Source organism: Myodes glareolus, chromosome 7 (genome assembly GCF_982192425.1).
Source record: "Myodes glareolus chromosome 7, mMyoGla1.1, whole genome shotgun sequence".
NCBI lineage: Eukaryota > Metazoa > Chordata > Mammalia > Rodentia > Cricetidae > Myodes > Myodes glareolus.
In genome coordinates, this window is record NC_142032.1 from 84099029 (window position 1) to 84115981 (window position 16953).

At 47.1% G+C, this 16953-nt stretch overlaps 1 protein-coding gene across 1 annotated transcript; it reads left to right on the forward strand.

The window, feature by feature from the left end:
* Nucleotides 1-1511: 1511 nt before the first annotated feature.
* Crym (crystallin mu) lies at nt 1512-16576 on the forward strand. Its single transcript, XM_048460380.3, has 8 exons — nt 1512-1752; nt 2300-2453; nt 4230-4292; nt 5631-5732; nt 7229-7412; nt 12314-12435; nt 13081-13165; nt 16260-16576. The coding sequence occupies exons 1-8, from the start codon at nt 1583-1585 to the stop codon at nt 16322-16324; spliced, it is 945 nt and encodes a 314-aa protein (XP_048316337.3). The 5' UTR covers nt 1512-1582; the 3' UTR covers nt 16325-16576.
* The last annotated feature ends 377 nt before the right edge of the window (nt 16577-16953 follow it).

Below are 16953 nucleotides of genomic sequence, written 5' to 3' on the forward strand. Positions count from 1 at the left end.
ATAAATTTTGTTGAGTCAATATTGCTGCAGCCCGGGGACCACTCTACCCTGCTGTCACTTTTAGAGTGTTGGCAGCAGTCCAGGGAGGGGCAAGCGGACGCGCGTCTTCCTAGGTCTGTAGATGGTCAGCAGAGAATTTCCCCCGGCAGAGACAAGGCCTCAGGAGGGGGCAGGGGAGAGACACAGCAGCTTCTCCTACATTACTAGTGAGTTTATTAATAGCCTTTCTCTCCAAGCCATTACTACACTCAGTAACAGTTGTATTGTTTTAATAATAAAAATTAAAGCTGGCTCTGGCTGCACACCTGCTGTCCTAGCTCCTGGGAAGTGGAGGCAGGAGCATCAGGAGTTCAAGGCCAGTCTTGGCTACAAAGGGATTTTGAAGCCAGTCTGGCCTTGGCGAGATGCTGTTTCAAAGCAAAACAAAACAAGGAGCAGGAGAGATGATGCTGTTCTTAAGAGCTTTTACTGCTCTTCAGTGGACCGGGATTCAGTTCATAGCACCCATGCACCCATGCATGGTGGCGGCTTACACACACACACACACACACACACACACACACACACACAGGCATGTACACATGCACACGTACACACCCCAAATGTAGCCTAACTGCTGCTGACTCGGTGGATACCTTGAACAGATCCCAGAACCTACACTAGTAAGGCTAACAACAGTACATCCATGCCTCAGCCACAGTTGGTGTAGTCAAATGAGATAAGCGGGTGCTGCTGCTGTTCTTATTCTTTCGAACCCTCATTTTCTTTGCTCCTTTCTGACTGACACCTTGCCTCTCTGGGTTAGAAAAGTCCCTCTGGATTCCCGAAAGCACTTCCTCTACCGCTGGTCGAGGGTTAGGCATCACACTACTCCATCAATGGTGGAGGGTTAGCTGTCACTCTCGTGGCTGGTTTCCTTCCATTTTATGTATATTGTCTGTTCTTCAAGTACATCATGAACTTGTAAAAAAACAAACTGTATTTAGCTGTCTATGTGACTGAGTTCATTACCCTTGTCCGAGACTTCAAGGTGAAGGTTGTTTTGTTTAACCTGAGTCGAGTCAGCTGTGCGCTTAAAATGACAGCTAGTGTCTAGAAATGGTTGTGGGAGAGAGATTGGGAACAGAAGAAACTCCAGAAGGAGACAGAATTAAAAGTATGACATAACCCTCCAAGCCCCTTTTCACCAAAGCAAGCATTAAGAGCGAGCACCCTGTCATCTCTCCCGTCTTTCTCACAATACCAGCCCCAGTGGCTCTGATGTGGAGTGACAAGGTGGAAACCCAAAGTCCTCTTCACACACACAGGGTGCCCAGGGCTGTGGCGATGGCTAATTACAGGAATGGGAATCAAGAATTACTCCTCCAGCCTGCAGCCTTGATTCCAATCTAGGGAGAAGCCTCCGGGAACCCTAGGAATTGGGGTGGGTGGAGGGGGCGTGGCCGGGATCGAGGGGCGGGGCGACGATGCTCCGCCCCGGGAAGCCCGCCCAGCGTTGCTGCGCGGGTGGTGCGCTCATTTAGGGCTCGGATTCGGGAAGGTGGAGTGAGTGCCTAGCTCAGGTTCGAAGGCAGGCGGCGAGATGAGGCGGGCGCCAGCATTCCTGAGCGCGGACGAGGTGCAGGACCACCTCCGCAGCTCCAGCCTCCTCATCCCGCCTTTGGAGACTGCTCTGGCGAACTTCTCCAGAGGTTCGGATGGAGGGGTCATGCAGCCCGTGCGCACCGTGGTGCCGGTGGCCAAGCACCGAGGGTGAGTGAAGAAGAGACCAGAAGGTGATGGGAGAAAAGGTTTCGAAAGAAAGACGAGGAAAGCAATGGGAGAGGGGAGGAGAGGTCTTGCTTGTTCTCTGCTAATGACAACTGTCGCTTAAGGGGCACTACCCACAGGCACTGTGCCAAGAAGGCGCTTTACAGGGGCCACCTGCTGTAATTCAACACTGCTCTTACTAAGCAAGGAGGGAGGTACCAAGGTAGTCACTCCGCTGGTTGAAAACTGAGACCCAAAGAGGTAAAAAGTGATTTAGTGGCGCTTACACAGCTGAGAAGTGCCAGGGCTGTGATGGCTTTCTGGTCCAAAGCCAGGCTATGAGTCCTGCCCCAGAGAAGGGCACAGGAATGAGGGCACGGGGAGCGGCGTGCCAGCGGAGCAGCACGGATGGAGGACGGAAGATGAATGGGACTTGACAGAACACTTAGCATAGACTGGAAGGAGTTGCAACTTCTCTCTCTCTCTCTCTCTCTCTCTCTCTCTCTCTCTCTCTTTCACTCTCTCTCTCTCTCCTCACCCCACTCCTCAGCTTCCTGGGAGTCATGCCAGCCTACAGTGCAAGTGAGGATGCACTCACCACCAAGTTAGTCACCTTCTACGAGGGCCACAGCAACACGTCCACCGTCCCCTCCCACCAGGCTTCGGTGCTTCTCTTTGAGCCCAGCAATGGCTCCCTGCTGGCGGTAAGCAAGCTCTTCTCCCTTGGGACAGAGCAGGGAAAGCAAGTCCCTCCTGGAGTAGAGAGTGTCCCTTAGGCCCAGAATTAAGCCGTGAGAAGTGACATGCGATCACGCGTGACCAACATGAGACGACAGCAAAGGTGACCTGGACGGCATCTGTTTCTAAGACCGTTTTGAGCCCACAGTGGCTAGCAAAATGTGGCTGTGGAAATGACAGTCCTGTTATTCCTGCTTCTGTTCCTGTCCAGACACACCAAGCGCATAGCTTGAACTAAAGTGGTAGCCAAGGAGACATTTATTCATCGACTCCCCCCCCCCCCCCCGCCCACCCATGGAGCAGAAGACTATCCCCCAGCCTGTTAGTGTCTCCCTGACATCTGTTTTGAGCATCTAGCGAGGTGGGAAAATAGCAACAGCTCACATTTACTGAGTGATTTGTGTGTATGTGAGAGAGAGACGGACACAGAGGGAGAGAGAGAGACATGCAGGGTTCTAAGCTCATTACCTGTATTGCTAAAACCACCCAGGAAGTACATAATATTCTTCCCCCTACTTCGGAGACTAGGAGTGCTGCCAGTACTGCTCAACTTTCTCCCCTACTAAGCAAGGCTGGACTTCAACCTCTTCAGTCTAAATCAATGGTGTAGCCAGTCCTAGATGTCTGTCTGTCTGTCTGTCTGTTTGCTTTGTGTCCCAGGCCAGCCTCACATACATGATCTTCCTGCCTCAGTCTGCTGCTTCCCCTTTCATTTTTGTTGAGGTCAGTAGAGATCCTTGACTTGATGTCACCCAGCTCGTAAGTTAAGGTCATTTTTTGATCCATCTGACAGACACTGGCGTGATACCCTGACTCTTAGAGGGCTCTCAAACCCCCTTTCCTTCTCTCTGAGTGTATGAGTCCTGATGGAGTCTGGCCAGACTCCGACTAGGGATGAGAATCTAGCTCTTCCTTCCCAGCCTGCGCTCACCCAGTGGCAGCAGCATTTAAGCTACCTAGAACAATGATGGCAGTGAATCCCCACTTCTGGGACTTCTGCTTTTTGCACTAGATGGCAGGACTTTGGGGCTTTGCTCAATGTTGTGTAGCTCCAGGAGTCAGCTTCTGGCCTGTAAAGTGAGAATAATAACAAATAATAACGCTTGCCTTTTGAGAGTCAGCCAAGAGGAGTGAAAGGGTGGCAGTTATTGTCAGCCAGGCAAAATGCTCACTCCTCCCTGGGCATCAGGACCTCCTGGCGAGCCTTGGAAACCAAGAAAAGCTTGATTCCACCCATCCCTGGGGACTTCATTTTCTTGGCTTTTCTTGTACCAGGAAAGGGTCCCAAGACCTTGACAAGTGAGCTGCGTACCCCAAGCCCAAGTCATCCTGAAGGTGGCTCTGGGAAGAGTGTCTTTCCAAAGCTCCTGAGATGTGAAGTGACTATCAGACCCCTGAAATTTCTCCTCAGCTTGGAGATCTGAGAATCCCAGGGCAAGAAAACAAAAAGGGTGATGTCTAGTGTGCGCAGTGGCTTCCCTGTACGCAGATGTCTGTCATTAGCACTCTCGGTGCCCTCTGCGCTGTTGGCACCCACCTTGTTTTTACAGGTGAAGAGTCCAGTCAATAGAGACTAGCTTTCAAAGCCGCAGAGCTCCTAAGGGGAGGGAACAGATCTGAGTGTGGCCCTAAGCTCCACATTCACTGCAGTTCTCCAGGGTTGCCTGAGCGGCCTTCAGAACTGCTCCTCTGGGTTTCTGTCCTAGGACGGCACCTTCCTCATTGTCTTTCCTTCCTCCAAGGTCATGGATGGGAATGTCATCACTGCAAAGAGAACAGCTGCTGTGTCTGCCATCGCCACGAAGGTAAGGCCAGTGGCTACGCTGTGCTGGCCAGAGTAGGTCTGCAGAGGGAGGAATGTGGAACATACTGTCTGCCTTGTTCATGACTGAGACTCCATGTACCAAACATGGGTCATTGCGTGTGCACAGTAATTCACAAAGCTATTGAATGTGTGCCGCACAGTCCCAACCTCCTTCCATGCACAGCTCCCCATTTTCCTGTCTCAAAAGGCAAAGTGGAAACTGATTTGACTTTAGAAAAAAAATAAATGGCTCTTTAATGCACTATATACTAATTATTAATAAATGTTACTGCATGTTTAACTATTTCATAATTTTTTATTAATTAGTGAATAATTGCTTGTATGTTTAGAGTTTGCTGAAAAAAATCATACCCTTTAAAACCCAATAAAGGAAGACAAAATGAAACAAAGCTAAAAATATTGGAGTGGAAGTAACTTTATTTTTTGAAAGAAGGCCTTACTATGTTGCCCATGCTGGACCTGAATATTTAGGTTCACTTGCCTCAGCCTCCCACATAGCTAGGTCTATAGGTACACACCACTGTTTCTGAGTAAAAAGATGATGCTCCAAGCAATTCAGAAGTGACCTCCCTGACAGGGTGTCATTTGAGAGAGGACTGAAATCAGTGAGTGGGCACTGCAGGCAGAAGGTCAAACAAGTGGTGATGGTGACATCCCCATGAGAAAGGTTTGTGGAGGGTATCGTTTGCAAAACAGAAGTTTAGACTAGGATGTTAATCTGGGAGGACGGTGTACAACTACAGTCCCAGCAGTTGGGGATGAGGCAGGAGGATCGCCACAAGCTATAGTATAGCCTGGACTACATAATGAGACCATATCTCAAAAGGCTGTAGAGAAAAAATGGGATTCTGGGGGACTAATTGGAATCTGAATTTTTTTTTCATGGATTCAAGAAGGACGAGGGTTTAGGATGCTGGTTTGCATAGCAGAAGTGCCATGACCCAGGGAAGCATTGGCAAGGTGTTTATATTATTTAGAAACAACACCTGAGGTTGGCCTCTGTCCACCACAAGCATGTGCACACATGTACACACACACACACACACACACACACACACACACACACACACTAGGAGTGTTCATCCCATAGGGTTCTTGTCCAGACCAAATGAGATCAGGAGAGTTGAGTACTGGCACACAGTAGGCACTCCGTGAAGGCTCCTTCCTTCCTGCCCCTCTCTACAGAGGGTAAATGGAAACAAAGTGGCATCTGCATGGTGCCCACCAGCTTTTGAGGGTGGCTGAAGCCTCCTGGCCACCTGATGTTCGTTTGTTTTTGTTTTCACCTGCTGACCTTTGCTACCCTGTTTCCTCTCAGTTTTTGAAACCCCGAGACAGCGAGGTGCTGTGCATCCTTGGGGCTGGGGTCCAGGCATATAGTCATTATGAGATCTTCACAGAACAGTTCTCCTTCAAGGAGGTGAGTAAGGGTGGGGCTTGGGGAGGGGGCAGATGGGACAGGGGCCTCTAGGTACCACCCAACTCGGGCAAACAGTGGGCGAGTCCAGTGTAGATCACCCTCACCTTTACGTCTTCCCCACGAAGCCTGACCTCTTTTCAGGCTCGTGGCTCACAGGACCCACACCTGGGGGTGCCACCAGCCACCCAAGTGATTCTCTGACACCTCGGGTATCAGCTGCACTTTCCCGTGCTTCTCTTACAAGACTCTGGGAGGCTTTAAGAATTTCGGGCTGTGGATTGAGAATCAAGGCGAGGCCTGGTGAGCAGAGGGCACAGCTGCCTTCCGCTGCCATCCGCAGATCTTGCCACCTTCCCCCTGCTGCCCTATCATGGCCTGGCTTCACAGGAAATGTTTAATGATGTATTTTTTTCCATTTTAATGTATGCCTGTGAGAGAGGTGGAAGCAATGCAAAGTATGCATTTTTACGATAAAAATAATACTGCTGTCTTGAAAAATAAAGACTGGGGATAAGAAGCAAAAAAGAAAAAGCCAGTTAGCTGTTTTCACAGACAGGCAGGTAGTTTCTGGGCTTCTCTCACCCACGGCTTACAGGAGCTTTAACCTTGTTGGCTGCCCACAGTTGTGTATCCCGTGCTTGTATTAATGCTTCCAATGTCCCTGATGCAGATTATCTAACGTTTGTGTAATATTTGCACCGTTTCCTATCAGAAAAGATGGCACAGCCGACCAGTGATTTATTACTAGGTATGTTTGCCCGGCTTGATGAGCTTAGATGTAAAGCTTGGTTTTCTATTTACCATGACTCCCAATGAGAGAGTCATTGAGCCTTATTTTTAGTTGAAGGCTCTCAGCCTCTGACCCAGACATGGAAACTTGTTAGTGAGCTCAGCTCTCAAGGCTGCCAGCCCCCGTCAGCCTCCACCCTAGCACCTTCTAGGATTCCGTGGCTTTCACAATTGGTCTTTTTATCAGCTACACCATTCTCCTAAAAATGTTTGCTTTTCAACCTTCCTCTATACTTCATTGATGAAGTTCTTCCATGACAAAGCAGTCTTTTCCTGAGTCTGTATCTGCAGAAACTTTGATCCAGACCTCCAAACTCGGACTAAGTGCCGCGCTGTCTTTGCCTGGTTGTCATTTCCATCTCGCAGATGTGGGCTGAGGCTGGATGAGGGAAAAATCATTGCAGGAATGATATAAAGTAAAGGAGGAGTTGCCATGCGTGCCACGCCTGCGTGGTTCCAGACCCTTCTCTGTAATCATTAGGCTGTCAAGGCTGCATCCTGCCCTGAAACTGGAAAGTGTCCACTTTCTTTAAAGGAGAGGCGGTTTCCATTCAGCTGAGACGATACCTGTTCAGATTAATGTTGTGACCTTGATGAAATGTTCATTCTTTAAAGACACTGCTGTCACCATCTCAGAGCAGCGTGGGTTGGCGTGGCATGAGCAGGGAAGAAACACACCAGTGTCCCTTTCTGTTACCCACTCTAAGGTGAGAATGTGGAACCGCACGAGGGAAAATGCAGAGAAGTTTGCAAGCACGGTGCAAGGAGATGTTCGGGTCTGTTCATCGGTGCAGGAGGCTGTGACGGGTGCTGATGTCATCATCACAGTCACCATGGCAACAGAGCCCATTTTATTTGGTGAATGGGTGAAGCCGGGAGCTCACATCAATGGTAAGTAGAGAGGCTCCATGCTTGCAAACTGGATCCAAAGTGCTTTCTCCACCATACAGAATGCCCAAATACTTTGGTTTGATTTTCTTGGAGTCAGGGTCTCACTATACATCTTGCCCAGCTTTAAACTTGATATCCTCCTGCCTCAGCCTTCTGAGTGCTTAGATTATAGGTATCTATCCCCACTCCTGTCTGTACCTGCTTTTTTTTTAAGGGTATCAGAAATGAATGAGCCTACCCCGAAGTGCAGGCAGGAAGATGAAGAACTGAAGGCTAGCCTGGGCTACTTACAGAGAACCTGTTTCAAAAAGCCAAAGGCAAGGGAAAGATGGTGTAGGCCTGAAAAACTGCTTCTCAAAATGTGAAAAGAAAATTAAATGTAAAACTGGCAAATATTTCCCTAATTAATGTCTTGTGGAATGGAATATTGCCACAAATGGTCAGCTACAACTTAATTCTTAAATGTCACAACTTTCAAGTCCTAGGGGACAAACAGTGTTTCATTTTGTTTTGTTTGGAATAGTTTTTTTTTTTTAGACCAAGTTCCTCTGTGTGGCCCTTGAACTTGTCACCTTCCCTCCTGTGCCTCCCAAGATGTGCATGACAGGCCTGAATACTTTGTTCTTAACATATTGAACTATAAACAGTTTCCAAAAATAATTACAGCTCAGAAAGGATTTAATGTGACATATGGGTGCTTTTAATGTATGGAACAGGAGGTGAAGTGAGGAGTATTCTCAACTTAAGGACACTTGGGGCCTCTGGAGATCTTCAAATACCCTTAGAGATCATTGTAAGAAATGGGCTATATAAAATACTTATCAGTCATAGATGCTGTCCTGAGTTCTGTGCATGTGTGCGTGCCTGTGCATGTGTACCCATAAATGTTTGCAGTGTATGTGTGTGTGTGTGCCGATACTGGATGTCTTCCATCTTGTTTTTGAGGTAGATCTTTCACAGCATCCGACACTCACTAGTTAGCTAGACTGTCTGGCTAGAGAATTCCAGGAACCACCCATTTCTGTCTACTGCCCCCCCATCCCACAATGTCACAGATATGTATAGCCATGACCCCAGTTTTTACATGGATGTTGGGTACAGAATTCCACAACAAGTACTTTACTGTTTGATATATCTCCCCAAACCTTTCTGATACATAATTTTATATGTATATATAATACACATATGTTATATATGTAATGTATATTTGTTATATATAATCACTTACCCCTTACAACAACCTTTTAAGATAAGGAACAATAGTTATTATAACCCCTAGTTTATAGGAGGATAAACCAAGGCAAGGAGACATTAAGTAACTTTCAAGAGTCAGAGATTCTTGGAGGCAAAGTTGGGTTTGAACTGAGGTAGTTTGTCCTCAGAGCCCAGACATCTGAATAGCACTTAACATTATCTTCCAATGAGAAGCCTGGCTTCAATTGCCTGGCAGACAAGCGGCCAAGGATTGGGGATAGTAGCAGTGCTCCGCCATGAAATGACAAGAACATGCTGTCATCTCAGAAGCTGAGAGCGCTGCACACATAGGCAGATGAGCAGGCAGGAGTCAAATCAAGAGATTATGTGTTCATTCATAAATGTTTACTGCCTCTATTCCACATACCAGCCATGGTTCAAGCTGCTGGGGGATGCCACAGTAAACAGAGCATCCGAGGTCAAGGCTTTGCTCTTGGCTTTATTCTGCTTGTGAGGAGCCTGTGCAGCAAACAGGACACTGGAAGAGCCTGGCAGTGGAAGCAGAAGGGGGAAGTTGAGGTAGATCCATCTGATCCACTTACTGGAAGAGCCGCCTGGGGAGGTGACTTGGGGCTGTAACCCAAATGATAAGAAAGAGCAAGTCACGTCAAAGGCTAAGGATAGGATGCTCCAGCCAGCCAGAAGATTACAAGCAAGGCCCTGAGGGGAGTGAGTACAACAATTAGAAGACTAGGTCAAACTGAAGTCAAGGTCTCTGTCTGCAGGAAACTGAGGCCAGGATATAGGTCCAGGAAGAGGCCAAGAGGTGGCTTAGTTGGCAGGTGAACGGTGGATCTAGGTGTGCCTCTTGGAATCGAAGCTGTCTGGAAGGACTTGAGGCATCCAGAGGGACAGTTCTTGATGAAATGTATTTCCCAGGGAAGAACTGAAGCTGCGGCTGACTGACTTGGTTTTTGTTCTGTGTTTCAAACTTAATACTAACCAGTGAGAATCCGCCCAAGGTTAGGCTGGTGCTCTGCTTAAAGTCTCAAAAAGATAAAATCTGTGATAACAGTGGAACCCCAAGGACAGATTTCATTTGTTCATAGCCCTGCTAAAGGGCAGGCCTGGCTCTAACCTCCCCGACAGCACACTCCTTTCCTCCTGGGCCCACATCCCATTCATTCCATCAGCAAGTGTTCCAAGATCTTCACTCTTTCTAGCGCCACTGAAGCAAGGCCAAGTTCTGATCTGGGTCAGGCTCATGGCTTGTGGTTTGGTGCATTTACATCCACCAGAGTGGCCTCACATGGCCCTTTGAGAATTCATCCTGCTGGAGGCAGTGACTGTCTGTAAAAAGTAAGGGAGTAGCCCCAGACATTGGAAGCTTTTCCCACCACCTTATGATTTATTTACAAGCTTCATTAGTGAGTCCTTTTGTTCTGAAGACTCCCCCTCCTACAATCTGGAAGATGAGCTCTCTGGAAATCAGAGCTCAGAGTGACAGGAAAGAGAACACACGAGGAAATGGACAACAATTCAAGAAAGCACATAAATGCTGCCTTGGATTTGGCTAAAACTTTATAATATTTCCAAAGACTAGCTTGCTACCCTGGTGCTGGCTCCAGACAGCAGACTGCTTTGCTTGGACTACAGAGAAGTCAAGAAATAACGTATGCAAATAGATTTCCTGCTGCTCTTCAGAAACAGTGGGGGTGGAGGGCGGTCTGGTAACAGTAGGTATGCTCTCCTATGGAGTAGCTGTTAGCTGGGGCTGGATAAGGACAGACCCCTGGAGAAGTGCACACTCACTTCTGTGTGGCCAGGAATGCAACATGTCCATTCCCTCTGTTGCCTTTGCTCCTGACTCCGCAGGCTTTTGGTTGCAGCCTGTGCATTATCCTATGTCCTTGTAACAGGAGGCGTGATACATTGGATTCATTGCCCCAGTCTCTGCAGGGGGACAAGGCCAATGATCAAGATCTAATGGCCAGTTTGTGAGGTGTTTAGTTAGTTTGGGTTTTTTTTTCCTCCTCCCCGCTCCTCGTTTTTATCCTCCTTATCCTCCTCTTGCTGTTCTTTTACAAAGTGTGCGCGCACACATGCATGCCGCTACACAAACATGGAAGTCAAAGGGCAAGTTCGGCTGTCCATTCTGGCTCCCACGTTGAGACAGAATCTCTTGCTGTTCACCTATGTGTTCTCCAAGCTAACTGGCCCAGGGGGTTCCAGGGGTTCCCCTGTTTCCTGCCTCCCACCTTACACAGGCCCTCTGGGATTTCAGATGTGCACTGTAGCATTCAGCTTTCTGCAGATCCTGGAGATTTCAATTCAGATGCTCACGTGTGCATGATATGCGCTTTAGCCACTAGGTCCTTTACCCATCATCAATCAGTTTTGTTTTTGCTAAGGCAATCTAAAGTCCAGGTTTCCTTTTTATCTCCTCCCTATGGCGGTACTGGGGGTTGAGTTTCGGGGCTCACACAGGCGGGGCGGGGCAGAGGCTGTGCCACTGAGCTATAGTTACAGCCTTCCCAGTTGTCTTTTTGTTATGGCTTCCTTGTAATCTTAACACTGGACTCTTTGCCGTGACTGCAGAAAAGAACAGTTTCAGGTGAGGAGCAGGGATGACTGGGGAGCACACCAACTGATGAGAAGAAGCGGTGGTTCTCTGTGGTGTGGTTTCTGCAGTTAGCTGTCACTCCCAGCAAGAGGGGGTTCTTGAGTGAAAGCCCAGGGCTCTCTCTGACCCAGATTTACTGATGAGCTGGGTAACAGGACCCTTCACTCTTCGCAGCTTCGATGTGTGCCTCTGTGAATGGAATCGGACCCTGAAGCGTATGTGGGGGTCCATGAATAGCACATATAGAAAACATAGCATGAACAGTGTTTGCCTGATGCGTGAAGGGTGCTGGAGAGATGGCTCAGAGGTTAGGAGTGTGACCTGCTCTTGCAGAGGACCTGAGTTCAGCTCCTTCCATCCATGTTGGGTGGCTCACAATTGCCTAGAAATCCAATTCTAAAGATCATCTGACCCCTGGCCTCCTCAGGCACCTGCACACACACATACCCACACCAGACACACATGTAGATTTAAAATAACGAAAGTAAATCTTTTCAAAACCTGAGTGCTGCTAAGTGACCTGAAATCTTACAAAATGAAGTAGGGTGTGAGATAGAAAAGAAGGGCTTTGGAGATGGCTCAGCCCAGAAAGGGCTCACCGTGAGCATCAGGGCCTGAGTTTAACCCCCAGACATGGAGGGGTACGCTTGTAATCCCAATGCTGGGAAGCAGAAATGGAAAAAAATCCCTGGGGCTCACTAGCCAGCCAGCTTGGCCTGAGCAGCAAGCTCAGGGAGGGGCTCTGTCTCACAAAACAAGGTGGATAGCCATTTTGTGGAATAATACCCTTAACCCCTGACCTTCAGATGTACCTGCACATATATGCACATGCATCTGCATGCACACATGCACCTGTACACACACACACACAAACACACACACAAATAATTTTCAAAAGAATAAAGAAAAGTGGTAGGTGTTCTATTTAACAAGTATTCTATTTTCTGATTGGGAAGGCCTTGGTCTAGGAAATGAGAACGAATTCTCATCTAAACATCCCAACTGGTCCTCTGCTCAACTCTATCTATTGATGTACCCTACCTAGGATATTCCTGGGCTCAGAGTCTGTTTTGCTATCTCGTAGCCGTCGGAGCCAGCAGACCTGACTGGCGAGAACTGGATGACGAGCTCATGAAGCAAGCGGTGCTGTATGTGGACTCCCGGGAGGCCGCACTGAAGGAGTCAGGAGATGTTCTGTTGTCAGGGGTGAGTCTCCTGTGGGCAGGACCATTGGCTGGCCCTGGCCTGGTTCTCAGAGTTTCACTGTCTTCCCCTCTGGACCTTGGTCACCTCACCTTCTGGTGAGGAATACAGTCCTAACATCTTGCAGCACTTTTTAATCTTTTTCTAGAAAAACATAGCCATATGGCTATGACATGTGTCTTCTTGTCCTTCTGCTTGGAGGAAGAGTTGATTTTTTTCCCCCAGTTTTCTGTGCAATAAGGCAGTGGGATGGGAAGTCTGTTGTAGCCTGGAAGCCTTTCCGACACAACAGTACAATAAGATGATGTATCTCTGACTGCCCATGTCCGCTTATAATCGGGATAGAGAAGCAACAAGAGGCTGCCAAAGTGCAAGGTCAGGCAATCGCACATCAGTTTCTTCACAGACGGGGACCTGGCAGGCAACCACCCAGACACAGTGATCTGTGTCCATGGGGTCAAGAACACAGATGCTGCCCCAAAAGGATATCAGAGAGCCGAGGCTTCCTAACACCATCCAGTTCACAGATGGTCTTTTTAAACAGCACCTTTTATTCTCTCCAGGTCAGGAATACCCTGCACTGACCACAGAAGCCAGCCCTGCGTGGGCTGGCGCCTCAGTCCTAGGTAGCATGCATTTGTTTCACAGGCTGACATCTTCGCTGAGCTTGGAGAAGTGGTGTCAGGAGCGAAGCCTGCACTCTGTGAGAAGACCACGGTTTTCAAGTCTTTGGGTAAGCCCCACAAACTGCTCCCTGGGCACAGATCCAGCCAGAGCACAAGGCAGTGAAAGGAGAAGTGAGTGGGTTACTGAGCTCTGTGGGTGAGTGGTTAGGAAATCGTTGCAGAGTCCTTCATTTGGATCAATCATTTACATATTTGGGTGGTGCGGTTTAGCCTATGAACTCTGGAGTCGGCTCGTCCAGGATCAGATTCCAGATTCCTTCTATAGCACGTGCTGGCTATGTGACCTTAGGCAAGTGACCTAATGTCTCAGAGCCATTCACATCTGTCACCTTGAGTTCTTATGACATCAGTGAGATATATAAGAAAAAAATATTGTACAGAGCCAGTGTTGTAGTGATTTACTGGGTTAGACATAAATGAATTCAGAGGTTGATATCCGTCAGAGGAACAGAGCAGGGAGCAGAACTGTTAATAGCTAAACGAAGTGACAGAGACCTGACCTAAAGGAGACTGAGACAGGAAGTATACAGCCTGAGACCCTTCATTTCCCCCTCCCCTCCCAAATGATGTTAATGATGGGCAATCATGAGGAGTTCCAAACTGTATAGAATAGTATGGATGGAAATGCAATGAAGGAAGGGTGGACTTACAGAGAAAAGGCTGCCCTTGGGTTAACTCTCTCATATTTAAACAAATAGATGTTTATGGTAATGAAAGTAATAATCAGCCATTACACTAAAAATTTTAATTATAAATGGTTAGTAAATGGATACTACCAGGGCCCCTCAAAAGTGCTTACTGCCCAACATCTTCTATACTTCTTCATCCTGAGCAGCAGAAACTTTAGCGTTCACCACAATTTTAAGAGTACTCTGGATGGTTGGGCATGGCACCTCACACCTTTAATTCCAACACTAGGAAGGTAGAGGCAGGTGGATCTCTGTAAGCTCAAAACTAGTCTGATCTACATAGCAAATCCCAGTACATCCAGGACTATACAAAGAGACCCTATCTCAACACACACACACACCCCACAGAGTGGGGGGGGGGAGAGAGAAAAAAAATGCTGGCCAGTAGAGCCACTACAGTGAAATAGTATTTTTTGGACATGACAGGACAAGTGCACACAGGAACACACAGTGTTGTGACCTGTTGCACAAGACCAGTACAAGGACAAGCCAACCAAAAGCTTGGATGGAGAATAGAGCTCATTAAGTCTCAACCCTAGCTTAGAAGTTATTGGCAAATGATGGCAGACGGGGTGGGGGTGGGATTGAAGAGTCAGTTAACTTCAAGGTTGTGGTCCTTGAGAGGTTGCCATGCACATACAAGCAGTACTAAGGGTACTTAATTTAAAAAAAAAATACAGGAATTTTGGAGGGGAAATTGTTGGGGAGATGGGAAGGAACTGGGGGCAAGAAAAAGGAGAGAGGATTTGATCAAAACACATTGTATGCATGTATGATATCATATGATATAGCGTGTACTCTGGCCACCCAGCATCTATGCCACTACTTAGTATCCAGGCCTTGACAGGTAGGTAAGATTTTTTTAATTCCTTTATCATTAGAAGATGAATAAAATAAACTTAATCCAGTACCTGGTCCAGTGACATCCTACCGATCCAGTTGTATCTGGGTTTTAGCTAGCTTCATTAAACAAATATTGCAGAAATCTCTTTTGCAAGTTTTATATTCCCACCTTGGGTGATTGGTGTATTGATACACCCTCTCTTCCAACTGATATATACTGAGTCTCTCTATATATACTGCATACAAAAATTAAGATGTATATCTTTTTTAGATTTATTTATTTATTATGTATACAGTAATCTCAGTACCCTGTCTGCATGTGTGCCTGTAGGCCAGGAGAGGGCATCCAGATCTCATTACAGATGGTTGTGAGCCATCATGTGGTTGCTGGGAATTGAACTCAGGACCTTTAGAAGAGCAGGCAGTGCTCTTAACCTCTGAGCCATCTCTCCAGCCCCTAAGGTGCATATCTTAAAACTTCAGGTTGAATATGCCTTATCTGAAATTCTTGTGCCCACAAGTGTTTCATATTGAATCCTTTTTGTATGTTTGTAGATTTGGTGACAATCTACAAACTCCCTCCTGCCCTGCCCCACTACCCTCCCATATTAAAAATTGATCCCAAACTGAAAAACTTATGAATTTCAATATGATTTTAAAGAGTTTTAGATTACAGATTTTTCGATTAGGGATATTCAGTCTTTCTAAGACAAATGGAGGATGCTAAAGATACAGGATTTGTAATAGTTCAGGGTCAGCGAAATGTAGTCCAACCCTGCCAACTACCTGTAGTTGTATGAGCTATGTGCTACAAATAGTGTCTACATTTTTAAATGATTGGGATTGTTTAAATAGAGAACATCTTTCAAGACACATAAGGAATATGGAAGAGACTGGGGGAGATGAGGTCGCTTAGTCAGGAGAATGCTTGTCACACACACAGGATAAACTGAGTTGGCATCCCCAGAACCCATGGAAAGTGCCAGATGTGGCAGTACATGGATAGGCCTGTAATTCTGGTATTGTGGAAGCAGAAACCAGAAGACCCTCCTGGGGTTCACTGGCCAGCAGTCTAGCTGAACCAGTCAGCTCAGTGAGAGACCCCATCTCAGAACAAAATAAAAGACAAATAAAATGAACAATTGAGTTGAGGAAGACAGCTAACATCAATCTAGTCATCAACCACACGAGAAGGGGATGGAGGGGGCAAGTTCAAGTTTTAGTGTCCATAAATAAAACCTTACCAAAACACAGGCAGACTCGTTTGCTTGCCTGTGACCTGTGGGTGCTTTTCCACTGTAAGGGGAGAACTAGACCATTGTACCAGACCATGTGACTTAAAGAGATTAAACTATCACTGAGCCTCTATTGAAATGCTGACCTCTGAATGAGACCTTGGCGGTTATAAAATGAGAGTATTTCTTGCTTAGGATTTCTTCTATTGGCCAGTCCTTTGTACACCAAGTCTGAAAGCACCTCATGAAGAAGTTGCTGTCCCTGTGGGCTTTAGCAGTACCTGCACACAGGGTATCAGAAGACGGCCAGGGTTCTTTGGAACAAAGTTGTTCTGCGGGGGAAAAAAAGTGAATCAAATTTCTGTCCATTACAGGAATGGCAGTGGAAGACCTGGTGGCAGCCAAGCTAGTGTATGATTCTTGGTCATCTGGCAAGTGAGAGGAAGGAGCTGTGCTGTGCACTGAACAGAACATCGCAGCTCCAAGGCTGTCTCGTAATGTCCAGATCAAATGAGGAAGCCTGGTCCCTGTGGCCTGCAGTAGTTTCGTTTGTAAGTGCTGACTTCTTCACTCATGCTTATAGTTGGGTAGCTCAACCAGGTAGCTCTGTCCTCGGTTACACAGGTGATGTCATCACCTGCCCTTGATCTCACTACCTTTGTACGTCTCTGAAATAAAGCATTTCCAGTTCTTCCGTGTGTCCTTTGATAACTTCCCGTGGAAAGAAAACGAAGTGGTCAGAGATGCTCACTCCATCCTTAAAGGAGGTGGAATAATATTTTCTCCATTTTAATTGAGTAGAAATTACCATAAAACTCTCTCTCTCTCTGTGTGTGTGTGTGTGTGTGTGTGTGTGTGTGTGTGTGTGTGTGTGTGTGTTACGTGTTATCAGTCTGGGGATCAGACCCAGAGACTCACACATGCTAGGCAAACACACTCCCAGTAGGCTACATCCCTAGCACAGCTTATAACTTTAAGGTGTACAGTTCATTGGGTTTGGGTGAGGTTTGTAGAACCAGGTCCAGAATGATGTCATCCCCTGAGGAAACCTCCCACAGTATATTGCCC